Below are 26,932 nucleotides of genomic sequence, written 5' to 3'. Positions count from 1 at the left end.
ATTTACTGATTGATGAATAACCCTCAGAAAAGGTCAAGGCATTAACAGTTACAGTGTATCACACCTGAATAGTAGCAATGCTATTGAATAACACTAAGAAACATTAATGAAAGCTTCATTATTTTTAAAGTCTCACGTGTGAGGGAGGGTGTGCGTGGAGGAGCTTTAAAATACATGGTTTTAGTCCTAATGCCTCAAAAAAGCTATGCCTAGTCTCAAGGTTTAGAAAACAACATGCAAAAAAAAAAAACCCAAAAAAAAGAGTTCAGCCTTTTAAGACAGCAGAGGCCAGAGTATTTTAAGGTTTGATTTAATATTTGAGTTGTAGGTGCTGACAGTGCTGCATGCCTGGCACAGTGCCTTTAAATTGGATCTATCAAATGAAAGGTACCTTTTTAACTGATAAGGAAGAATCTTTCTTAAAAAGCCTAAGTAGGAAGCTAATTGTTCTGAGAAGGCCTTCAATTTCACAGTTGTTTCCTGAAAGGAAAAAACAACAGGTAAGTGTTTTTGCTCTGTAAAAATCCTTTTTTGGGTACTGAAAGGAGGAAATCTTACCAGGACTGTCACAGTATCCTCCGTGATGCTCTCAAACAAGTGCAGCATTCCTTCCTCCAGAGGGCGAACATAGGAAGCGTTTTCATGGAGATACTGTGAGAACTGAGGACACAGAGGTTTTAAAATGGTGCTTGCTGACAGCTCCTGTCAACTCTGCCAAGGTAACACCTGAATGGGACATTTTGGCCAAGCCCTGTCCCCCTCAACGATGCCTAAGATGTCACTAATGAGAGACAACAGTCCAGTGATGTACAGCAACCTCTTCTACAGTCAAAAACACACCTTGAGGGAAAGGGAGAAGCACTGGAAGTGCAGGGAAAACCACACCTAGAGCTTGGCCAGGGCATCCAGTCTCATTTCAACTGCCATGCACAGCACACCAAACCCTTGCTTTTTAGTTTTAAACATTCCTGCATTCCTTCCTCAACTCCATCCAGTTAAGGCTAGATCCATGCACCACTTAGCCACAGAATGAACTATCCCACCTTCCTCCCAAAAGTAGTCTGCCTCCCAGCCTTGTCCAACAGCACAAACATTTGCAAAGCTGTGCTGTGCAAAGTACTGAAGAATTAAACCCAAGTCAAACCAAGAGCAAGAGATGTGTCTCTTTTGTCTTTTCATCTGTGTCCCGCCCAGTTTTCAACAAGAGTCAAAGCATGCTAATGCTAATGCAAAGCATGGAGCTCCAACTGATCACAGGAGAATTCTTATTTCATGGACCTGCCTGACTTTGCTAAAAATTGCTTAATTAAATCCTACAGTAAATTTTGCCTTTAAAAAAGCAGACCTGAGAACATAAGGTGGACTCTTACACATCAAATGTAACACCACCATCAGCTTTTCATTTTGGTACCTCAGTATCACAAAAAAGCTTCTTCCACAAATTAATACAGGTAGGCAAAAGCAATCCTGGCTTTTATTTTACCCCACAGAAAGATACCTTCACCTTTGATTATTTACACCACAAGAGCAGCTAAAGATCCCAGGCAAACAGAGTCCAAGAGATTTTAATTGTTCCTTGTGTTATTGCAGTGTGGTAACACAGTGTTAACAAGAAGAGTGAGATGCTAAGCTCTGATCCATGCATGCACAAACCTGGGTGGAATTAGGGAAAATTCCTAAATCTAAAGAGGAAGAAATAACACATGCAGAATGCTCCTGGCTTGTGTTGCAAGAGAGAGGACTTGAATTATCCAGCATGATGCTGTAGACCCAGCAGAACCCAGCAATCCAACCCTTAAAGAGAAAAGGAATACTTGAACCTGGCAGGGAATTGTCCACATCTACTTTGAGTGTTTGGTGGGGAAAATAGCTTGAAAGCACCAGACAAGACCTGGAGTTGGGGAAAAATAAATCAGTGCAAGTCTGCTAAGCCACTACCTGACACTTGTTTCATCTTCTCTACCATATTAAGGGGACATTTTTGACCAACTTGGTGGAGTAGCTAAAAATAAAATTTAAAAAAAATCACCCTGAGAACACTTGCCAAGCAAATGGATAAATTAATAAAAAATACAGGAGCAACTACAGCTTCAGTGAGCAATAAAAGATGCTTCAGTACTGGAAAGTCACAGCAAAAGCCCTGAGAAGTAGCATGCATTGAGGGAATTAGGCCATGAATACACAACGGGGCAGAGTACAAGAGACATAATTATGAAAACAAAGCCTGAACTACTGAATCAGACTCAATTATAAGAAAAGGAAAATGAAATTATGGTTCTGATTAAGTTGCCTGTTTCAGCTGTGCTGAAAAACAATAAAGAAGTGTTAACTAGGAGGTCAGGGAAAAAAAAATCTGTGAGGAGAGATGTCTAGGAAATCTGATTTTATTGCTTTAGTGTAAACTGCAGTAGTATCTGAGAATGCAGTCACCACACTGGACCACATTAAAAAAAAAAAAAAGAGAGACCACTCCTGCCCCAAAAAATCTTAAAGATGACTAAACCCCATCATTTTCACAGGAAGGACATGCCATTCTGAGTGCATTTGGTGGCAGCAGCAAGAAAATGTTCTCAAACTATGCTGAATCTCTGCAGAAGGGTGTTCTAGACTAAAACAGTTGAAACAACTGAGAAGGCAAACAGAAAGGGATTCTCTAGTGGATAACCACCTCCATAAACATATTTGTTACCTGAAAAGAGGTTATAGGAGGTTTTCCAAAGAACAAGAAAGTTTTGTCATAGTTAACATTGACACCACATGCACTGCAGCCACTTGATCAATGCAAACCACAATTCACCTCAGCACCTTAAGTCTGAGCCCTGGCAGCTACTAAACTGGAATTAAGAGACTGAATCACAAAATATTCCCTGCAGCTTAAATACTCACAGATCCCCTTAAACTACGAAGTCAACTCTGATCTTAAGGCAATTTATTCCAAAGCATACATGTATACATCCCCACACAAATCCTTGTGCATAGTTATTTTCTCTAGTTCACAGCATAGGAAAACAAAGTCAAAACATGCAGCTCAACAGCTCTGGATGACACTCTCAGAAAACCTTTCCATAGAATTGTGTCAAAAGAGATGAGTCAGATTTCTCATACTAATTTCAACATGGTTTACAAACTTGAAGCTTCAGAATACTTACAGGAAACATCTTCAGATAAGCAGCCCAAAATCAGATTATAAAGCTGTTTTTTGACAAGGGAACAGAGTCCAGGTTCTCTCCCTCATATAAGTCTACCTTTTATCCTTTATTTAATATTACAGCTAAACACTTTAAACACAAGACCAGATTCTGTCTCAGCATCTCCTATGCCCCAGTGCATTAACTAAAACAAGCTCTATTCAGCAGTGCAACATTTGTGAATTATTATTTTAAACAAGTCAGCTGAACTTTCAACAGATGCACTTCAATTCAGCAATTAAAAAAGCAAAGCTTTGATTTGATTATCACATTTCTCTTCTAGCAGAGGCACAGGGGAAAAGGATTCTCTGCAGCTACACCTCATCCACATTCAGAGAATTCATGGAGCAGAAAAGATGTCTCATGCAGGAGGGGCTGGCTCTCAGGAACACACTCACAGCATTCCAGTAAAGGTGGTGCAATTTTCCCTGACTAAGATCAATCACTCACTGAAGTCCAACTAATTGAATACATTTGTAGCTGAAGTGTGCAAACTTTACCTTCTGATTCAAGGGTGATATTGTGTCTGTTGCAGAATCAATGGGGAAGATCTGTACCTTCTGCTCAGTGTATGTGTGGAAGTTCAGGAGAGCTGTTACAAGTTCTTGGACAAAAGCCAGGGCCTGGCCAGCAAGGTCTCGCAGCTTCAGCTGGAAAGAAAGTTATAAAATGATTGTGTTTGAATGGAACTATTTACATATGAGAAAAAAACCTGTCTGGATACAAAAAATCATTATCAGCAATTTCTTTCTTGTTGTTATTTCAGCCTAAAATACACAACAGCAATTATTTTAAACTTATTTTTTATTCACAAACTACAGAAGGGCATATTGTTCTCTGACAACAAAGTATCTCTTTATTTCACACAACTGGTGATGGTTTGCCTCTGCTGCATTTTTCAAACTTGCAAGCCACAAAAACACTGAGAGGTCAGCACAATTACAGAAACCATGCCTGAAATTTCCAAAGAACAACAATTGCTGACAACAGCTCAACACCAGGTTGCGAGGAAACCTCAATTTAATTAGTAAAAAACAATGATGTTTTCTCCCAGAATTAAAGGTGTCTGCTTCTCTAACCAAGAGCACTCAATTCTTATTCTCCTGGACACAGCTGAGCTGCTGCTCATGAGTAAGGCTGTTCTGTGGCTTCAGTACAGCAGGAAGGTATCAAAGAAATTAATCCAGAATGGAACATAAATTCAAGAGAGAAGAAAACTACTCCCTGTTGGGATTTATGGGAAGAGAATAATGTTATAGTGACATTTCAACCAAGAATAACTTATCCTTTAGAGACTCTTAATGCTTCAATGGACTGTTAAATCAGGTCAGTCTTGATTATGGATCTGGGATGGTGGCAAGTAATTAAAGCAGTCATTATACCCAGTTTGTATATGTTAATTAGTCATGTAAGGAAGGGAAACACACACATTGCTGTTTTGCTGTCCTTTACACCACAGCCTGTGCTAATACACCAACATTTTGCCTCCACTGGCAAAGCCAGTGATAAAAATCTGTCCTGGAGTATTTTCAAGATTGCAGATCTTGAAGCATGAGGCTGCCTGACATAGTGCTGGCAGAAAATAGCAAAAGGAGAGTTTCCATGCAGTTATTCAGATTTTTCTTGGAACTCAGCAGCAGCAACCTGAAATTTAAGGTTATTTCCATCACAAAGCTGAACAGCAAGTCACCTGTTCTCACAGCAGACATTATTGGGAAAAAGGTCTCTTTACAGGCACTTCTGAAGAATGGAGAAAGCAGTTATTTTAAATCTTCCTGCAGTAGCATCTGAATGCACTAACTTGAAGACTTGAGACACAAGGAAACAGAAAAACCCCATAGTGCTGAAGAGTCCATCCTCAATGGTAGCAACACAGGAAAATTTTGACTGCATACAGGTTTCTGATTTGCTATTGTAAAAACCCTTAAAATATTCAGCCATTCACAAAATGCTCATTTTTGAATATTGAATAAACAACATTCACAAGGAATCTCATTAAATTACAGCAGTGAACAGAAACTGTTTTCTAAAAACGTTTCAATATATAAGAGTTATTCTGCTGCAAGCAAGAGGTGCTTTGGCAAGAAGTATCCCACAAAATGTAAATGAACCATGCAGAGATCTCCAAGTGACATGATTTATTCCTTGAAAGGGTTGTGATTGGTGACAAGCAAAGTTACCTAATACAGCATTTTAGTGCACACACCACTGCGCAGTTTACAACTGCACACATTCTCTAAAGCTCAAGTGAAGTGACTGAAGTGATGTGACTCAGTTTAAGGGAAAAGGAATTTAGGATACCAAACCTACCTTTTTCCAACAAAAGGCCTCTGAACTACTGTAGTTTTAATCAACTTTAAAAATGAAATGTTCCACCTTCTAGCTCACTGAAGGTTGACACAATAAAAGAATATTTCATATAACTTTAATAAGACTCCTTGATCTAACAACAATATACACAAGCTCTTGAAAAGTGCAGAGGCTCTGTGGGCAGAAATGCTCTCAGAATATCATGACAGTAGTAAGACAGGCTATCTTCTGCTATTTGAGGTACTAAAATGACTGGTTGTATTTCAGCATCTGTGTACAAAGCTGTGCAGAGCCACAGGAAAGCACAAGAAGCTCTTACCTGATTCCTTCTGTTGTGCAATGGTACATTCAGAGCATTGTATCGAGCAGATCCTACAGGACAAAAATTGAGTTTTATGCACTTGTTAAATTGTGGGGGAGAGACATTTTTTGGTAAATACTGATTTAAAAAAGAAAATGCATTGCAGGGATATTACAGGTTATGTAAGCAATATTAACTAAAGAGATGCAAACAATTGACTCAAACAAAGTAGGCCTAAATATCCTCACTTAAGGGTTTCTGTGATTAAGTGGAAGGGAAATTAGTTCAATACTTGCCTCAGACTGTAAGCCAAATTTAATCATCTGAAGACCCTGAATTTGAAAAATAAGAGCAGACTCCTTTTGCCCAAAGAAAAATATTCATCACAAACAAGAGTGAAAAAGTCTTGTAAAAGAAAACACACTTAAAGAATTCAAGATTATCTTCAAATTTCAATTACATGCCAAGGAGGGGCCAAGTAAGACTAATATATTTTTGAATGGTTTCCATGTTTTTTAAAGCTCTTGTATACATTTAATACGGTGATAATTTAGACTAAGATGTACTCTCCATGTATTTCAGCATTCTTCTCTAGTCATGAAGTAACCAGAATGATTATTCAGTTACAAGCAGCCACAATTGGAGGGGCAGATGGCTATTTGTACATAGAGAACAGCTTACAAAGCCTTAGAGATTTAAAAGGGGTCACATCCATTCTCAATTCAGTTGAACAACAACCAGCTTAGTTTAAAATTTGCTCACAAAGGAAATTTACCGTTTCTTACTCCTTTTTTGTCATTCACATTTGGCTATTAAGACATGGGAAGAGGTAGTTACAATTTAGAGGAAAATAACCCTGTTCAAAATTATTGAATCCTACTTCTAACTAAATGCTTCAAGAAACTTTTTCTCTCTGTAAATCATTCTTAGCAGTCATTTGATTGTTACTGAAATTAGCTGCTAGTTACACTTGCAGCCAACTACAGGGTCTCTAGAAACAGTTGGAATCCACAGCAAACAAACACTTCCTGACTTCCACTGATCCTATCACTAAAGAAAAGTTCTCTATTTGCAGTGTTTTCTACTACACAAGCAAGGCATTATGCTATGGCAGCTGAGTGAGCAGAAAAATTACTTTAGCAAAGTTCTTGCTACAATGATAAGCACCTAAAAACAATGCAAGCTAAAGAAGCCAGAGAAGTAGAAATAGGCAGCAGATGCCAGGCAAAGAGAGAGAAGTGAAAAGGATCCCAGCTCCAGGCACCAACACCTCAGTGTGATGTGCTGTATGGGAGTCAACATTTCCTGCAGAGATGATGATCTGGTGTTCCTAAGCCAAGACTCACTAGATTGCCAAACCAGTGGAGAGCTTGGCACACTCACCCCTGCAACACCTGCCAGATCAGCTTTTAGAGAACCTAAGGCTACTTAAAACACTGTCAGCAGGTTTTAAACTGAATGAAAAATGCAAAAAGCCACCAATGAAATGCACAAAAAATTCAAAAGCCTGTTTTCACTTCTCTGCTCCTTCTTCACTACTTTCAGCTTTTTCACTATTCCAGGTCCTTCTTGTCTTGAAGGGTCCAGAAGAGTGCAGGCAGTGCCTGCCCAGCCTTGTGTTCAGCTGTTTAGGAAAGCACACAGTGCACAGCAGCACATACTAACCCATGCTTGTACCAAAGCCATGCAAAGGCTGAGCACTCCTAACTCCAGGGGATCCTCTGCACTTCAGCTGATCTAGCAGCAGTTGGAAAGGAAGCAGAAAAGCATTGCTTCAGGTAAAAGTCCCCAGGTCCAAAGGGCTTTTTTCCCCATGAAGGGACAAACAAGTCTAAGCAGCCTTCAGGTAAGAACTACTCTGTGTGTTTTCTGATCAGTGAGACAGAAATTCCCCACTAGGAATAAGTGCATCAATAATAGTGCAATATCTCTGCAGCCACCAGTTTTCCCCCACCTTAACTTACTGCACCTCTTGAATATACTCTGCCAAAAATAATACTCTTTGAGATGAGTATCCAATCTTTATGGAGCAGCCATTAAATTGACAGTGTTCCTTCATCATTTACAATATTCTGTCAACACTAAATAAGACAAGTGGCAAATCACTCAAAAGCCTTCAAAAGCTTCAATTTTCATTATACATATAAAAACTTGGTATTTTAGAATTACTGAAGAAGACCATGACAAGTATCAGGAATACTTACTACAGTTACCTCCAAGTGTCTGTTCAGATGTCCAACATTTCTTACAGCTAATACATTTTAATTCATAAGGAGTTCTCCCTCCAGATGGATACCCCAAAAAAAAAAAATCAAACAAGATACCCAGACCAAGGCAATACGTACTTGTGTCATTAAAAGGTACTTTTTCATTAATTATGCATAGAGATTCTTCCAGTCTACTGCCCAAAGCTGCTTGAAGATTCTTTAGCTGTTGCTGGCTAAATAACAAAGAGACAAACGAAAAACCACACACACACACACACATTGTAAACCTTTAAAATTTCATCTGTATCACCAACACCATATCTCACTATAGGCATCCCTTGAGTGTACAGGTATCTGTCTCCTTCTAGAAGCTAGATAAAATAAATACAGTGGGAGTCATTTGTCCTCCTTTATCTCATATTTAACCCAACATTGAATCCTGATCCCTAACAAAAGCATTGAAAGTTACCATAAACTTGTAAATCCTAAATTCCATTCCTGAGAAGCTCCATTTACTTCAGAGTTAAAATTCACCTTATCTTCCTATAGTGCAACTATTATATAAGCTATATGAAGGCATTCTTTTCTACTAGAATTTGGATGGGAAGATAAAAGGGCCTCCAAATGAGTTATTATGCATCCAATGCAGTATTCCAATAAGCAGGCAATGAGTTGTCAATAATTCAATTAACTATGTCACATCACTATTTGAAATACCACAAAGGCTTTTCAAAACACATATTTTTAAACACTGCTATGATACTGCCTGTTCTGACAAGACTTGACAATTATGTTCCTGATGCATTCCCAAGCGATTTTTCTCTAAATTTTCTTCATTTGCATTTGACTGTGCATGTACATGTGAACCTAAGTAATTAAGATTACTAATATAATGAGAATAGACTGCCGAGATGAACAGTAACATATTCCAGCATATATATATATATCTACAAAGAACACTCCATTATTGATTCAGACCAAATTCCACACCTTACCCAACTTAAGCCCCCAAATTCTTCACTGTTTTGCTTCCTGTCTGACATCTAGAACTCCTGCACATATAGTGGAGGCTGGGGGGAAGGTGTCAAAGTGACAGGGGTTTTTTCCTTTCTTACAGTATTTGATACACAGAAACTTAACAACTCTAACAAAGCAAAATAATCCAAAATAGACAAGGGAGATATGAAGAAACTGGCCAATAGGTAGCTCATGCACATTTACAAAGGTTTTTCTTGGAGAGCAGCTCCATAATTGCATGGAAACTGTACAGCAGGTACTGCAGCAGCACTGAGCATGATAGAAAATTAATTCCAAGACAAACTGCAAATGTACTGATAGTTCCTATTCAGACTTACAGGAATGACAAACAAGTAGTTTGACATGTTTTGCCTTACATTCTGCCCTTTAATTTTCAAGGCATGCAGGCTGTCAAGTTCCATATCCTCTGGCTTTTCTGAGTAAAGTGTGGGTGTCAGAGGCAAATGGATCCCTTCCCTTGACAAAGCAGGGAAAACAGAAGGGCAGTATTCTCAGGGACACATCCTGCCATGTGCTCAACAGACAGTGATTTCAGTGTTTAACATGAAGTGTCAGGCTTTATTACTTTTAAAAACTTAATACAGTATCACTTAAAATAGTAGGGATAACTTTTTACAATAACATCAATTACCCAGTCACCATGGAACATGATAGACAAAGCCTGAACTGACTAGTAGCAGATGAAAACTACAGCTTTTCAAACACCACAAAAAAAGCAAAGAGCAGCCAAACACAGCTTTCCTTCTCTTTTGCAAGTCATTTTTAGCGAAACCCTGACTTGTATTAGTGGAGTTATTGGATACAAGTATCTTCACATCTATCAACATCATTAAAATACCCACTTGAGGGTTACCATGTCAAAGAAGGAACTCTGCATCTGATCATTCACTACACATCTTATTCATTGCATTAAAGATCTATACTGCACATGTATCTTCTAAAAAAATGCAGTTTAATGAACTTCAGAGAAATTTGGCCTAATTGAGGCCCAGTTGAGGACTGTGGCCCTAATTTCATTTGGGCCACAGTCCTCAACTTCTACAACTTGTCTTCAAGACAATGAAAATATTCCAAAACTAACAATATAATTCCCTGATAATAACTTTCAAATATTCTAGCTGAGAACATTATAGCTGAAGAAAAAAAAATGGTTCAAGAAGCTTTTGCAATGGAAGGGAATTTCTAAAACTCTTTTCCATCAGTTCTCTCAGGATATGTTACTCAAACTGTTCTTAGAAGCAGTTTTTACAAACTCACATATCTTTGTTTCATACAAAATTTTACTTCCTATGATTTTGCATTATAAATAAATTCTTCCAACTTTCATCAACATTGCTGGTACTGAAAAAGCTTGGAGACAAAACTGCTCTTACTGAAAGCAGAAATTGTCTAGTGGAATTGTCTGGTTCCATACATAGCAAAGGAAAAGGGGGCTTGACCTGCACTAATCACATTTGTCCTCATGATAATACAAATTGAGTTTTATCAAAGTCTTTCAATTAAACCCCTTTTTAAAATGATATTCTTAAAAAACAATCCAGTCAATGTTTCACAGCAATTATTTCTTTACATCAATGAAATAAAGCCACTTACCATTCTTCAGTTCGAAGCCTACAGTCCTTAGCTTCTCTTTCTAGTGTCTGAGACTTGATCTTTATGCAAGAAGATAATCTCACAATGTAAGTGCTGACAAAGCAAGACATTGCATTTCAAAACTTTTCAAACTTGCAAGCAAGAGGAAAAACTCCTTACTTCTAGTTTGGCTTTATCATTCTGCAGCTTTTCTATGGTCTCTGTGTATTTCTTTGTTAAGCTGTCCACCACAGCTTGGTGCTGGGCAGCATCTGTTTCCAAAACCTCCAGTCTGCTCCTCAGCTCTGCTTCTAAACGTTTGTGCTGCTCATCTGCTTCAAAGAACTACAGGAAGGAAAGAAAAGCTCTTTTAAAAAGCTTCATTTTACTACTGAATCCAGTCCTTTAAGTTACTCCAGTCCTTTAAGTTACTCCAATTTCATTAGGCAGATCAGGTTAACAGCAATTACCAGTTCTCAGAAAAATAGAAATTTTATTTTATTTTATTTACAGAGAAAAGATTCAGGAAAGTTTTGTAGCACTAATAATTTTTAAATATATTGCTGACTAATAGCAGGCACATGAAAATCTGAACTTGAGCCAAAAGGTTTTTCTCAAGTTTTCTAAAGTGAAATGCATTCCACTCTGGTGAAGTAGCTCCTAATTAAGGTGACCTGCAGAAAATATTTTAAACTTTAAAGCAAATCTGAAACAGTTAATGAACTAGTAAGAAATTTCCTATCAGTACCAGGCTATTTTCAGTAGGGCAGCTGTCACCAAAAGTTAAAAATCTGAATGAGAAAACATTGTATTAGGTGATTCCACACACTGTCTTAGGAATCCAAAGTCAAAATACTTGATTTTCCTAGTGAACATCTTTATAAACAATCTAATCTAATCCACTGCTTTGCATACAACTAAGCTTCTAAACCCACCAGTTTTCAGACAGCACTTTACTTTCCGTATCTTTGGTTGTAACACCAGTTCTCTGAACCAGCAATAAAGACAAAACACAATTTCACTCACAAGTATATGCAGTCGTTCATTTTCTTCTATTTTCTTCTGAAGATCTTCATTGAAGACACTTTTCTGTTCTTGACTCAGCTGAGATGAGGATTCTACACTTTTCTAAAAGAGTCAAAATGCACTCATTATGTCCAAGTCCCAGGTTTGTGAGAACAGCTCCCACAGGTTATTCCCAGAGGGGCACACCAGCAGATGTCCTGCTGACACTGACTGACACATCAAAAGTGGGAATATGGCACTCAGCAGCAGCCTCAAGGCAGCACACTTTCCTTTCCTTCACCCTCCTGTGACCTTGCCTGGAGAAAGCCTCCACTCAGGGGTCCCACCCACACTCCCAGGGAATCAATCAATCCATCACTTGGATGGGCAGCAGCCCACCTGAATTCACTGGAATCCTGCATGATCCCATGCAGTCAGCAATCCCAAACTCTCCATACCCAGGCTCAGCTGCTTTGCTAGCTGTGTGTAAGGCACATCTGTGCCCAGGTGTAAGGCAGGTTGCTCTCAGCAGGCTGCAGCACAAGGTGCTATGGAAGCACAGGGTCTTCCATCAGCCACACACATCCCTCTGCCTGTTTCCTCATTTTCCACTCATTTAATCCAAGATTCAGATCACTGAATCCCACACACCACACTGCTGAAGAAAGGTACTATCTCCAAACACAGGGGAGACTCTACACATTTAAACTCAACACCAAACCTCAAGAACTAGGGATATGTAGGGCAGATAAGTCACCTCTGTGTTTGATGCCAGCCTGTGAACTCCACCTGAGATATGGGCACATGTTCTGCTCCTTCTAAAGGGATTGCACTCTAACACAGACCAGGGAACTAAAGCTGTGCATTTTAACAGGAAAGAAACTCAGTGGCAATTGTTTGCAAAGCTCCTAAAGACAGGCTGATGTCCTTGAAAATTTGGAAACACAGCTAGCAAAACAGTAACTAACACAGTTTGAAATAAAAGAACAAAAGGGTCAAGCTGCATTTGAAAGAACAATCTATTGTGGTGCAAGAATAATGTAGAGAGAAGCACTGTGCTTGTCAAGGAATTGGAAAACAGAAAAATGGGCAAGAGTTTAGGGGAAAAGTAAGAAAGATGATCTTATTACTAATCAATTGAATGATCTATCTAAAGCCAGTCTTGATAACTACAGCACATTGAGAAAAGACAGCACCAAAAAGAAAAGACAGCAGTAATTAAGAGGGGTTTCTTCATGAGGAAAGTAGCAAGAAATGCTTGAGAATTACTGAAGTCCAAGCACACCACCCCTGGAATTGTGATGTTGCCTACAGAAGGCACAGCTGGTCTTAGAATATGACATCACAAGGTTTAATCAGCAAGCATTCTGGCAGAAAAGATCAGTGTTGAAATCATTCTGTCATTTTGAAATAACAAAGAATACAAGCTAAAAATTTAGATTTCAAAGCATTTGACAAGATTCACATAGAAAAGCTATGATCACAGGCTGAAGAGTTAACTACCAACATCCAAATTACAAAGCAAAGAGGTGGGGATGGGAAATGAAGAGTGATCAGCTTTCTGCAGAGCAGCTGACTAATCACAGAGCTCCAAAGTATTTCCCACTTTTTTGAACACTTAATAAATACCCATAAAGGAAGACAGCAATTCAGCATCAGTCAGCTGGCAGACTAGAAAAGTAGAGAACTACACAGCATGCATTATATATATATATATCAATATGTGTTTTATGGGTGTTTTCACTCACATCAGGTAAAATAACACAAGTTCTGACAAGAACATTCAGCTCAACCCTTGACACAAAATACCTGCTGCTAAAACTCAGGATAAGGCTTTGACAGGTGAGGAGCAGACATCTGCTAAGCAAGTTTTCTTTGCCTTCAGCACATACCTTGTTCTTTTTGCCTCGAGCTTCACTTAATGCAAGTTCATCCTGAAGTAGCTCCACCCGCTTGGCAAGTTGCTGATTTCGAAAGGTCAAACTGTCCATTTCTTGTTGCAGTTTTCTCAGGGACTGATCCTTCATCTTCAGTTGTTCCTGAATGACAAAAAAAAAATTAATTTTAAAATCTTCACATTTATTTTTACACATTAAAAACAAGGACAAGTTAGAAAATTGCTACACTTTTGAAACACTGAAGAGACAAAGTATCATTTCTGAACTAAAATAATGTATTTCACTTCCTTGAGCTGGTCACAGATGATACCCAAGTAGCTATTTAATTCTATAATTATCAAGAATCAAACTTCCCCTTTTACAAACTCAGCACTTACAGAGAACAACAGGCTAGCAGCAAAACAGAAATTCTTTTACTAAAATCAAGTTCCCTCCTCATTCTTTTATTAACATTACTTTTTTGTAAAAAAGTACCCCATACACTTATTTTGTCACAGCTTAGTCCACCTGACATGAGCAGTTTTTAGAGATTACCTTCAGTGAGGCAGAGTTTGCTTGCTCATCTACAACTCCTTTTTTCAGGACTTGGTTCTGAGCACGAAGCTGAAAAACAAGAGATGCCAGTAACCATGCAAGGCAGCAGAATGAACAAAACCCATCCATGAGAAAGTGCAGAAAGCATCACATTCATCTCTCAGGAGTGCCAGGTGTGAATGCCTTTTCAAGTGTTCTCTTCAGACAGACAGCAGTGGTATCAGGTTGAAAAGGCATCCAATTCACATCCTGACTTGCCAAAGAACAAGAAGTAACTTTACCACCTGGACATTTTGGTCAAATACAACAGAATTCTTAATAAATATCCTTGGAGACCAGTTACTTAAATATAATTAAGATCTGAAGAACTAGGAACAAATATGGAAAAGTTGCAACCTCTTTCTTGACTAATGAAGTTCCTGGTCATATTCAGGGCTATTTCTGTCTCTCCCCTCTTCTTCCCAAAACTGTTTATAACCAGTTCTGGAACACAAGCAGGACTCAAAGTCAAAATCTGTATTAATTCAAGAGGAGTTTAATGCACAATTACTTATTACCAGTGGCAGCAGATGATTCAGAGAGAACAGAGTAACATAGAAAGCATACAAAGAAAAGCCCTCTAAGCCTTACTTACACAGTACCCAAAATCTGAGCTAAAATCACTGCAGTGAAAAGTGATACTCAAGAAATCTATTTCCCACAGAGTACCTCCACCCTGCAGCAATGAGGATACTGACAGTTCCATTGTCCCATTCCTTGAAAATTGCTTGGATCCTGGTTTCTTCAAAGGCAGTTTGCTTTCATTTGACATGTGTGAGTCCAGCTGTTGCAGATATAAATTAAAAGGGTTTGTGCAGGTATCTGGCAGGTGCATAAAAGGCAAGACTCAGTGTAAAACAGCAGTGGCTCATTGTTTCAGTGTGATGACTGAGTGTATTTGAAAGGTCAGAAGTCATTGCTAAGCACAGCTGTTTCCCCTGCCGTGCTCCCACTGTGCTGCTCAGGCATCACGAAGACAAGACAAGAAAGCTCCCAGTGCACACAGAAAACCTTCCAAGCACAGGGTTTCCCTAGCAAGAAGGAGCAGTGCAGTTTTCCACAGCTGTCTCTGTGCCACAACTACTTCTGCAGGGACATGTGAGGAGCAGAGAATGAAGCAGCTCAGTCCTGCAGCACACACAGACCCAGCTGAAGTGGGACCCACACAGGCTGCCACAAAGTTGCTTCAGGAGAGAGCAAGCAGCTGCAACTTGTGTGTTTTCAGAGTCTCCTCTTCTCCTCATCCTTCTTCTGGACTGGTCTGTGAACCAAGAGGAAAAGCAATCCTTTGGCAGGGACTTCCCCCAGCACTGCTTGAGTCTGTCAGACTCTTGTCCACGTCCTTCCATGGCTTTCAGAGCACCTTTAGGTGAGCAGGCTACTCCAGGACTACTCTCCATTTCCACCTGCACACAACAAGCAGCCAACAACAAAGAGAAGAGGGCTCTGCACAGGGGAGTCCCACAATGAGCTGCACTGCACGAGAAATGGGATGAGATGAAAAAAAATAGTTCCAGAAAAGGAGCAATGGCACAGGCTGAGAAGTGCATGGTGAAGCTCAGAGAAAGCTCCTGGGCACCATGATGCTAAAAGAAAGGATCCAGCAGCAGGAACTTTGGGAAGCTATAGTCAGAAGTCCACATTTCCAATGCTCATTCAGGAATCAAGCACCAAAATCCCTCCATTATCTCATCCTCAGCCACTACTGATCTCCAAGGAATAACAGAGCCTCTGTATAAAACAAGGCATGTGAATTCTGTGACCTACAAAGCTGCAAAACAAATTAAGTGTTCTTAAAGCTATTTTGTGGCATCAGTAAAAGGGCTATCTGTAAACTATTTAGATGCTACACATGGTGTTTTTGCAACGGTTCCAGGGAGAAGAGTATTTAAAGACATGATTCTGTAAGCTGGGAGAAGTGGAGAAGTGTCAAACACAGACAAGTGCCTTGTAACATTTGCTGATGTGGGGCTGCACAAAAAGTGCTGCTTTTCTTCCCCAAGGCTGCTGGAGGACGCTGCCACTCAAGACCAAGAGTCTCCTCTTCCTTTGAGTGAAGAAGAAAGAATGAAGGGATCTGTGCTAAGCAAGGCTCCACTATTTCACAAGTCACCTCAGGCACCATGGACAGGAAAGGCATTCTCCACTACGGGTTACACATCTCTGCAAACCCCGTGCCAAGCAGCACCACAGACGGGATGCAAAGTCAGCTAGGGCAGAAGAAGGGGGACAGACAGGAGGCAAACGTGGAAGCAAATGTCCTGCTCGTTTCCAAGCGCCACTGACACCGCCGAGCTCCCGCACCCGGGAGCTCGCACGGGGGGAGCACGGCCGGCACCGGGGCAAATGTTCACCGGGCAAAACCAGGGCCCGAGCCCGCCTGGAAGCGGGGAGCAAGGGAAACACGGCCAGTGTCAGTCCCCCGGCACAGCCGAGCCCGGTGTGGGCACGGCAGCACGTCCTGCACACGGGGCCGTTCAGCCGCGCTCCCCCGGCACCCGCAAACCCGCACCTCCCGCCTCACGCCCGGCACCCCGCGCTCCCGCGGAAAGCAGCACTGCAGCCCCGAGCGGAGCCGGCACCGCGGGCCCCGCTGGAGCCCGGTACCTTGGAGTACTCCTGGGCCAGCTTCTGGTACTTCCCCTGCAGCTCCGCCGCCGCCGCCATCTCCGCCCCGCCGGCTCGGCTCAGTTCGGCCGGACTCGGGCGCTGCCGGCGGCCCCGCACGCCCGCGAATAGCAAGACGCACTTCCGGGTTCAAGGCGGCGGGAACGCGGTGACGTAACCGCGCCGTGCGCGAGGCGGCGGGGGCGGAGCTTTAAGCCGCCGGCGCCGCCATCTTGACGCAACTTCCAAGATGGCGGCGAGAGGGGGGCGTGGCTGCGGGGGTGGAGCGGGTCTGGTCACGTGACACTGACGAGGCGCTCGCAACGTTGCCTCGGCAACGGGCTACGGGGCGCCGCCCCGCCCAAAAAGCTTTGCCCGCGAACGGGGCTGGGGGTCATGTCACGATAATCGCGATGCTCCGGTGTCCCGGAGCCATCCCTGCCTGGCACCGTGCCGGTCCCGCGGCTCCCCGGCCGGGCAGCGCTATCGGCAGGGGGAGCCCCGGGACTCGCACAGACGCTGAGGGAGCCGCGGGTATTCGCGGGCCCATGACGGATCAGTGAGACAAAAGGCGGGTCCGACACTGCCCTCAGCGCCCAGTGCGGGTCAGTGCCCGCGCCCGGCTCTCCCCACAGCCTCCAGCCCTCACCGAAGGATGTGGAAAACGCCAGCCACTTGTTTTTAAAATTTTAAAAGTTTAATGATAATAAAATGATGATAAAAATAACGATATAATTAGAGTAATAATAACTTGGGCAATTTGGATTAGGACAATGTGAGACAATAGAAACAAAGAGTTGCGGACGTCCGGGTACCTTTTTCTGGGCAGCACAAGCCCGAAAAAGGACACACGTTAACAGAGGATTAACCCTTAAAAACAACAGCCTGTTGCATATTCATACACCTCATACATGATGCATAAATTCCATTCAAACACAGGATTCTGTCTGGTCAGTGTCAGCTTCTTCCTCTGAATCCTGACGGCATCTTCAGGGCTGAGTGAGGCAGGAAGAAGTTCGTTTCTTCTGATAAGAGAACAATAAATTCTTTTTTTCTGAAAGATTTAGGTGTCCTGTGGCTGCTATTTCTTTTTCTTTAAAAAGTATCTTACATAGCATAGTTTCTATTTTAACATTATGTTATAACTTAAAACTACATTTAACACACTACTAAAAAAAAATACAGCATAACTTTCTAACACAACACATATCATATTCGTTTTAATATTTGCGAAAAGCCAATCATAAAATATGCATTTTTCACAAGGAGATGCTGAGCGTATCCATTATATCCCAGTGAAGGAGAACACGGGTAGATCCCCAGCTGTGCAGAAACCCGAATTCCACAGTCTGGGGTATCACTGAGAGGGGATCTCATCGATGCATGCAAATATCCCAGGGTGCCCAGGGGATGGTGCCAGGCTCTGTTCAGTGGTGCCCAGAGGATGAGGAGCAATGTCTGTAAACTGAAACACAAGAAGTTCCTCCTCAGCGTGGGGAGGAATTTCTTTACACTGAGGGTGGCAGAGCCCTGGCACAGCTGCCCAGGGGGGCTGTGGAGTCTCCCTCCCTGCAGACATTCAGAGCCCACCTGGACACGCTCCTGTGTCACCTGCTCCAGGTGACCCTGCCCTGGCAGAGGGGTTGAAATGGATGATTTCCTCAGATCCCTTCCAACCCTAACAAATCTGTGATTTTGTGATTCTGGCTTTCTACACCCAGTGTTGTCCTGGAGGGGCCCTTCTCTGCTCCCTTCTCTCCAGCATGTAGGTCTCTGTTTCAGAGCCACCTTTGAGCTTCTCCAGCATTCAGCCATCCTTTTGAGACTGCTGAGCTCTGCTACTTACCTCACATTTGCTTCTTTATCCTCAGACTGGCCAAACATTTAAACGTGTATACACCATCAACACACTTCAAGCAGAAAATGAAAACATCATAAAAGGTGTATTTGGTGCTGCCAGTCAATGCAGAATTTTGTTTCTGAACAGATATTTAAGGAAAAGAGTAATAAGGCAAAATGTGATGAGACTTCACCAGTATATGCTGAGCATCTGGTGATTTGCAGGTTAAGGGCTTCCTGGTCTAGGACAGAGATGTAGCAGCAAATTATTATTTTTGTTCTGTTTCCATGGTATCATTTTTTTCCACTTGATTTCAGCACGGTGTCTTCATAGCTGTTCCTCAGTAGTGGGTAGTGCTCGAGGTGATAAATCATCGTTTTGTTACCTCCTTTTGTCTTTGTTCCCCTTAAGTAGGAGTGGATAGAAAGTGCCCATAATGGAAGCTAATTTTTTACTTAGTCTTGAGGCTTTGATGGTGTGTGCTGTTCTTTTGCTTATCACAGTAGTGAAGTTGGCAAGCCCTAAATATGACATGGGGGCCAGATTAGTAAACATGTTTGTGTCTCCACAGGAAGCCTTAGTGTTGGAGGACATGTTGCTGATCCCTATTGCCAGCAACAGCACTGTGCATTTTTAGGAAGTGTAAAAGGGGAGATAGGCAAAACACACACTGTCATCATTCATCCAAATGATCTTGCTGCTGTTCTGCTTGACTAGAAGAGCTTAAACAGCAATCCTGGAATAAGAAATAAGGAAGCTCTAGTTTTTAACTATTAGAGCAGATACACTTCTCTTTCCACTCCATTTTGCATCCCCTACAGAAGTTTTCTAGCAAAGCCAATGGGGTTTGCAACTGCTGCAAACAGATCAGGGTTAAGAGCAGCATGCCTTCCATGGTATATCTTTATATGTCAGTGCAGTAAATTTTGTATGGGAAAATTATTTAAAGCCTTTACATTTGACTCCAACCTGTACTTTTAAGTTTGCATTTTCTAGGATGTGTCTTTCATTGAAATGTTACACTGAAATACTTTGAACACACTCTGCAAGCACTCCCGAGGTTGTGCTGCCTCCAGAGATGCTTTTGTGATGCAGTTCTCCCCTCAGCTCTGGTGCAGCGAATGCTGGCAGAGAGGTTTCACAGCTGAAAGCTGGGAGAGGAGCTCAGGGAATTACAGTGCCTGGTTGTGGCAGAATGAATTGCTTCCCCACTGACAGCAGCAGTGCTCCTGACTGGGCAGAGAGCACTTGGAGTGGAAGAGCACAGAATTTATTCTCCTGCATCCACCCAGAGGGACAAGACCCAAGTGTACCTCATGTATGGCATTTATCACAGGAGGCAATGCCAGTTGCTTGGAACAAGTGAAAGGAGCAAATGAAAGCTGGGTGCTCTTACTGCTTTAAGGCTGAGAGCTGGCTGCAGGATTTTTAGGCTCACCAGAGCAGCCCTACTGCAGTGTATCTAAGAATCAGGCCAGCCTCTTGTGTTTTACAGTGGTTCTGTCTCTTGCCCAGTTTCTCACAGATCCCAGAGTCCCTATAATGTCAGGAACATACAACATTGTAATTTATCAATTATCCCATGGTGGCTCTTGGCAAACAGCTTCAGCAAATTTCCCTGAAAACACAGGTGACTGAAGTTAGTGTGTTTGTTTATTTAGGTTTTTTTCCCTTCTCTTGCAGGAAATTCTCAGATTCATCCATTTGGTTTGCCGTGGCAGCTGTGAGTGCAACTTCCCCAAACGTCAGCCGTGCAAAAAATGTCTTCCTTGTTCTGTTTCCTCTCAAGCACATCCTTAATTCTCACCTCTCCCTGGAGAGCAAGGCTGTCCCAGCACTGCAGCCCAGGGACCACAGCGTGGTGTCCTGAGGCTCCCACAGCACTGACTCAGTAATTGCAAGGGATTGCTCCTCTTGGCAGGGGCTTGGAGTGAGAGAGCTCATGGCAGTGGAATGCCAGGCAGTGTGGGGTGGTTGGCACAGGACCCCCAAAGTACAGCCTTCTGTGCCACACCCACGGGAATAAATGCAGGTTATGGCAGCAGGGCTTCATGCAAGCTCAGAGGTGACGTGTGGAGCAAAGGAATCCCTCCCATCACTCCTGGCAGATTTGTTTCCATGGGGAGAACAGACAGCAAAGGATAGACAGTGTAACAGAGGCTGTCCTTCCCTCGTGTCTGTGCTCAGCAGCTGCTACCATGGGTGTTGAATTCTAGGTGCAGTCTCAAGACAACTAATTTATTTAAGAATTACAGTGATTGTTTCAAAATCGTCCTATTTTCAGGCTCATTTCTCCTCCCTTCCTGCTCAAACCGTGTCTTCCCCTTTGTCTTATTTGTCAAAACTTTTACTCACAGACCCTGGGAATAGGTGCAGATAAAGAAATAAACAAAGAACGCATTTCAGCTTATCCAAGATGTTTTCTGTGCTTTGGGAAAATAAACTTCATTGTCATCACTTATGTCCTCAAAAGTACTCACAACAAAAGGGTTTCTAAGAGACAGGAAAAATTCAAAAATGATTGGAAGAGAGCCATCTTCAGTCATCAGACTATCACAAGCAGCAAATAAACCACATCCTCGGAAGCTGCGAGCACCCGAAACTGGTGTTTTGTTTCTGTTATCGTAGCAACGGCAAGTCTGAACAGCAGGATGTGTGCTCACAATGCACGCTCGTTATTTCTCATGGTGACTGTAACACTCTGCTCGTTAAGAATAACCTTTCACCTCGTCAAAACCCAATTGCTCTGATAAAAAAAGGCAAGTAGTAAAAAAAAAAAAAAAAAGAAAAAGAAAAAGAAAAAAGAATGTATATGTATGTACAGATAGTGCAGCTCACAGACCAGTTTAGTTATTATTCATTATCTTGATTTCAGTGTTTCCACAGCATTTAAAAATAGAAATGGGAACAAGTCACTCTCTCTCTCTCTCTCTCTCTCATGTCCCTTCCCAGCCCATAGGTTAAATAGCTTGAGTCATCTACAGGGTGTGTGCATGGCCAGGGGAGCGGTGCCTTTGTACAGAAAGAAATTGCTGAGGACGAGAAGATGGAAAAAGTGAGCAGGCAGCTGCCTGTGATAAGTCAGAGCTGAACTTTGCAGCTCACATTCCACGTGGGTACAACACATACCAGCCCTGCGTGCAGCAGCAGGAACTGCTGTCCCTCCACAGCAAATCCTTACTGATACTCGCTCCAGAAACCAGCAGAACTTAGTAACAGCTCAAAAAGTTTGGGTTTTGAATGTGGAATTCCCCTTCTCCGGGGAAGTGAAACCTCTTCCCTAGCTCTGCCGTCTTTTGTTGAAGGTCTGTGCATCTTCTACAGCCTCGTTTCTTGCTTTTCTTCACACTTGCAGGGGCCATAGCTGAGAAACCTCAGCCTGGCTAGAACTGCCCACACAGATTCCAGAGTCTTGCAGGTTTGCTGGTGAAAGAAAAATAAAAGCAATATACATTAAATCCCAGGAGAGAAATTGCCTGATTTTACAGAGAAAGAAATAATGGAAGAGGAGCACTGTGAAGATTATGGAGTGAGAAGTGGATGCTCTCTCATGTACCTCAGTTGTGACACAGATCTGCAAGCCTTGGGAAGAAGTCCTGACTTACCCATGCAAGGAACATCCACAAACCTGGAGCTGTTACCACAGCAAAGATGTCATGGCTTTGTCTTCTCTCCAGAGACAGACACATGAGCAGAGAGAGGAGAGAGCTGGGAGGTCTACCAGAAGTTTAGGGAACACTTTGATCAGAATTATTCCTGTTCATGATCTACTTTTTATGATTATTTTTAAAAGGACTGTGGTGCCTCTGGGAATAATTTGGACTTTTGGAATGAGCTAAAGCCAGGTCTTTGATGTGTAAAGACCAGGATGCACAAGAAGAGGGGGATGGAGGAGATGTGGGACAGGGCTCCTCACTGACAGCACAGGGAGAAGGCACAACACACCACACAGGAGGAGAAAGCCATAAACAGTTTTTTGGGCAGCATGAGCCCAGAGATGGGAATGGGAGCTTGGAGCAGTGGAAGGGAAGGATTAAAAGGCAGCAGGAGAGCATCCTGATCAAATCAACTGCTGGGAAAAGTGCCTTGGCAGGGACAGGCTTGTCTTTGTGCATTAGTGTGAACTGGGAAGGAGATACAGCACAAGGAGCAAGGTGGTGTCAGTTTCAAACCCTAACAACAGGAGGAGGAAGAATCTTAGGTGGGATTATGAGGCTGAGATGAACTATTAGCATTTAAAATGTGAATAATCTAATTGTGTTTGAATTTTACTGCATCTGGGGGGAGGAAGGGCTTGTGCAGTTCTCAGTGTTTTTTCTTTTGTTGTTGTTATGATACTGACCAGTTATAGCAGCATTATCTCAGCTGAATGAGATATCACATTAAGAAGGTAGCAGTGGACTTGAGTGCACTTACAGGGATGTGTAGTAATTAATCAAAGAGTGACACAGCTGGTCAGATTTTTTTTATTGTTTTTTTTTTCTTCTTTTTTTTTTTTTTTTTTTTGTAAAATACCTCAGTAGCATTCCAGGCCTCTACATTTTAGAAAGAAACAAAATGCAGATAACTATAAAACAAGCCACATCAACCACACCCCCACAAAAAACACCAACAAAAATTCTCTGTAGAATTATCTGTAATTATCTTCATCATTATCTGTAATGATTTAAAATAACTAAAATTTTCCTGTATTAAAACCCCTCAAATTTCAAAATTACGTCCTTTTTTTTTTCCCAAATGCCTTTAGGTAAGACGACAAGCTTCTTAACCTAGATGAAATACAGCAAGAAACAAGAGGACACATAATATTACTAGAAATTGAAGCTCAATTGCTATTGCCACCAGCACTCATTCACTTGAAATCCACCCTTCCTTAGAAGGAAAGCAGGGGTGAGCCACTTGCACAAGCCAGCAAAGAAAGGAAGATTCCCAGAACAGCAATGCAGGATTTTCACCTCTAATTCTGTCCCATATTTCTGTGTATAGATCAGAGCTAAAATGAAATTTGGTATTGAGCTCTACCTGGGGCGGTTTTGCTTCTCCTCGTTCTGAGACATTATCTGTGACAAATAAAACAGCACCACTGTGAGGAGCAGGGCATTTGTGAAGTTGGGCACCAACAAGTAGGGATTAAGCAGCACACTGGAAATAATGAACCTTGACAGATCTAGGGTTAAATACTTTAAAATTAGATCCTGCTGAAAGCCGAATCTTGTCGCTTAGCAACGGCCGCACGGGATGCTGCTGTCACTCAGAGGATGCTTCTCTGGGGAGTTCACATCACGCTCCCAGAAAATGGGCTGTGATTGGGGCAAGGTGACATCATATTTTAAGGCAGCAGCCAACACGATTGCACTCCAGTTAATACCCAGAGATTTAAGGAAACATCTTCCCTTTTGGAATGGCTCAGCTCTGCCCACACCTCACCTGACCCCAGGGAAGAGCCTGCGCAGAACAGCGGGACGTGTCGGCCAGCACATCACAGCCAAACTCAACAGGTGGAGTTTTCATCTTTTAAATTACTCAGAGCCAAAAAAAAAAAAACAAAAAGCAAAATGCCTGCTATTTGTGGAGGCCTGACTGTGTTCAGAGCATGGAAACCTCCAAAGCCAGTGAGAGAGAATAAAATGTACCCTTACTGAAAATAACCAAAAATTCAGTTTGCTGAGCTAATTTTAGCATTTGTAACAACTGGGATCCTACTGGATTTTAGTAAGGAATCAAGATACCAAGTTAATTAAATTTTTTAAAAAGCCATTGACTCACGAAATCTGTTTTTCAAAGCAGTCCTGTGTTAAGGTTGGTACAGGCACCTACAGAGATATTTCTGAACATCTGCCTGGCAACTCTAAAGCACATAAGCACATCAGAGCATCTGAGGTTAGTCTGAAAGGACCCATCTTGCATTTCCAAGAATGAAAATACCCAGATTGTGAACTGCTATCAGCACCTCCGGAATGGATACAGAAATTGGGAATTCAGTCCAACCTAGTACCATTAGTACTAGGTTGTACCCATTAGGCCATTAGGGCCTGGAGAGTCAAGATTTCAAGGAAATGGAAATTATGGAAACCAGCATAAAAGCAACACTCAGGTAGACATACCTGGATTTAGGACACTGGATGTCCTTCTCTGAACATTGAAAGAGCACAGACAGGTCCTTCTTTCTTTATTTTGGGCAAGCTGTGCCAAAAAGCTGCTCCTGGTGAGCAGGAATGTCACCAGGAGGGATCACAAAGATCATGACAGATCTCATTAAATCAACTTGCAGGTCATGAACTACCAAATTTCCTGCTGACTGGGGCCTCACCATTTGGCAGTGATGGAGGAGAACAAAGATAGGGACATACTAGCTGATAATAGGATTAGTCAATTGCATGTGAGCAGGTGAAGGCCATGCAGGCAAGAGTGCTGCAAAAGCAGGGAAATATTAAGGCCAGGTTTCAGAAAAAAGCACTCCAGAAGAGTGGTTTTCACTCTCCTCCTCATGCATGTGCCAGCAGGCTGACTTCAGTCTGGAACTGAGGTATACAGAAAAGGGGTTAAGAGGAATGAAGATCATGTCTTCCAAAGGGAAAACAAATAATTCTGGTTTGTTTAACAAGTCAAGAGTCTAAGGAGGGAAATGATTGCTTTTGTAGTGATGCAATAGGAAAATAAACAGGCTGCTGTTTAACGGAGAGCTGTTTAAACGAAGCCTGGCAGAGGGTAGGTGGTGATTTTATGTCAGCTCTAAGGAGTTTACAACAGTAAGAGCAGGCAGCTTCTGGAGGAAAGGGGAGAAAAAAATTCCCAAGCCATCTGAAGACTGAAAATTCAAGCAGAGGTGATATTGCTCCACTTTCCCAGATGTGAGAACCACCCTCATGGGTAAAAACAGGGAAGATTTTTATGGCAAAATATGCTGGGAAAGTTCACAGTAACAGCACTGCTGGACTACTATGTAATTAACTCTAAGCTACATGTATTCACTCAGACTGCTCAAAATAAGAGTATTTACAGCTACCTGTAACCTCAACACATGTGAAAGAATAACCATAGTCATCTGTGTCAAATTTAGACAATCATTTTTTCCAAATATATCTAATCTATTAGGTATTTCTTCAACAACTGTCCTTAAAAGACAGCTGGTGTAAGTGCATAATTGCAGCAGTTAATGCTTTATTTTGAGAGTTGTGGCTCCATACAGAGGATAATTTCCAGCAAAGTCATAACAGAGGAAAGCACTCCTGGGAAATTTAACAACAAGCTCAAGGTTCTCAGAATAATATAGTGAAATAACAATTAGAAAGGTATCATTAACATATGATACATGGCTGCGATTTTGTCCAAACTAATTAGTGCAGTTGTTCTCTTATTAATCTATTAAAATGAACACTAAATCAAATATATTAATAGTGCACATATATTCTGTAATGTGTGATTTAAATTTTGTTAGATATGGCAATAAAACAAGTCTCTGTTATCATCTGCTGTTATCACTGAAGTACTGACAAGGTTGTATTGTCATCAGATCCTAGAGAGCAAGCTTAACTCAGAGATACCAGTGGGTTAAACAAACAAAAACACAAGAGATGGACCAATGTCTGTTTTTAATAGAGATAAACATCATGTCACGTCTCCTTTTCCTGCTCTGGTGGAGGAAACCTTCCTCTCGGGCACTGCAAGGGCACACACCATGTGTGTGCATTTGAGAGAAAAGCTGGCCCAGGAGCAGCAAGCTGAGGTACAAATGGGATGGGGAATATTATTTCTGCTGTTAGAGGGGTGTTTCCCACCTGTGTGCTTTCCATAAGGCCTTCTGTATAAAGAACCAACAGACATCATAAATCATTATCTAGAGAAAGTAAACACTGGAAAAAAAAAAAACCAAGCAAGACCTATGCTGCTTTATCCAGGGACTCATTTTTTAAACTACCTGTCCTGTACTAGGCTGTTGATCTTTGAGTCTCATCCAAGCAACTTGGCCACAGCAATACAGGCACAGAACAGCAAATAATCACAGATGTTTAATCAGCAAAAGATTCAAGCTAGTTCTGCTTAAACAAGTGCTTTGCACAGGAGGGCAGAAGTCAGGCAGTAGTGTTTTCAGCTATTTCCAAGATGTCAAAACATTCCTTAGGTTAAAGGGTGAAGGAGATGCTCTTCAAACATAAGGGGCCAGCTATGCACGAATGTGGCTGTAAGCAAATCCTGCTATGCACTGATAGGTGTTGCACAGATGACTTCCAGATGCCTGCAAACATCTTCCCCAACCCACAATGAATCACACACTGGGCTTTTCACAGTGGTCCAGTCTCGTGGAAGAAGTTTAAATGGGAAGGTGGAATGTTCAGCACCATCTGAGACCAGAGGCAGGGTCTGCAGACAAAGAGAGAACACAGCGCTTTCTC

The 26,932-nt window shown here is 41.9% G+C and overlaps 1 protein-coding gene across 2 annotated transcripts in view; it reads right to left on the bottom strand.

Moving 5' to 3' along the window:
- The window catches only part of PPP1R21 (protein phosphatase 1 regulatory subunit 21), a 32,011-nt gene extending 15,143 nt beyond the window's left edge, over positions 1 to 16,868 (bottom strand). The window contains exons 1-12 of one of the 2 annotated variants that reach the window (XM_054629139.2): positions 16,700 to 16,868; positions 14,054 to 14,122; positions 13,514 to 13,660; positions 11,643 to 11,744; positions 10,797 to 10,961; positions 10,638 to 10,696; positions 8,145 to 8,239; positions 7,465 to 7,536; positions 5,818 to 5,870; positions 3,689 to 3,838; positions 559 to 660; positions 392 to 480 (exon numbers count right to left, since the gene is read on the bottom strand). In XM_054629139.2, coding sequence (XP_054485114.1) covers positions 392 to 480; positions 559 to 660; positions 3,689 to 3,838; positions 5,818 to 5,870; positions 7,465 to 7,536; positions 8,145 to 8,239; positions 10,638 to 10,696; positions 10,797 to 10,961; positions 11,643 to 11,744; positions 13,514 to 13,660; positions 14,054 to 14,122; positions 16,700 to 16,759 — 1,163 coding nt within the window. In that variant the 5' untranslated portion in view covers positions 16,760 to 16,868. The remainder of the gene's footprint in view (positions 1 to 391; positions 481 to 558; positions 661 to 3,688; positions 3,839 to 5,817; positions 5,871 to 7,464; positions 7,537 to 8,144; positions 8,240 to 10,637; positions 10,697 to 10,796; positions 10,962 to 11,642; positions 11,745 to 13,513; positions 13,661 to 14,053; positions 14,123 to 16,699) is intronic. The other variant, XM_054629143.2, reaches the window with a different exon arrangement.
- Between the last annotated feature and the right edge of the window lie 10,064 nt (positions 16,869 to 26,932).

This window comes from Agelaius phoeniceus, chromosome 3, assembly GCF_051311805.1.
Source record: "Agelaius phoeniceus isolate bAgePho1 chromosome 3, bAgePho1.hap1, whole genome shotgun sequence".
Taxonomy (NCBI): Eukaryota; Metazoa; Chordata; class Aves; order Passeriformes; family Icteridae; genus Agelaius; species Agelaius phoeniceus.
The sequence above is the reverse complement of the archived record's forward strand: the minus strand, read 5'-3'. Positions and strand labels throughout refer to the sequence as shown.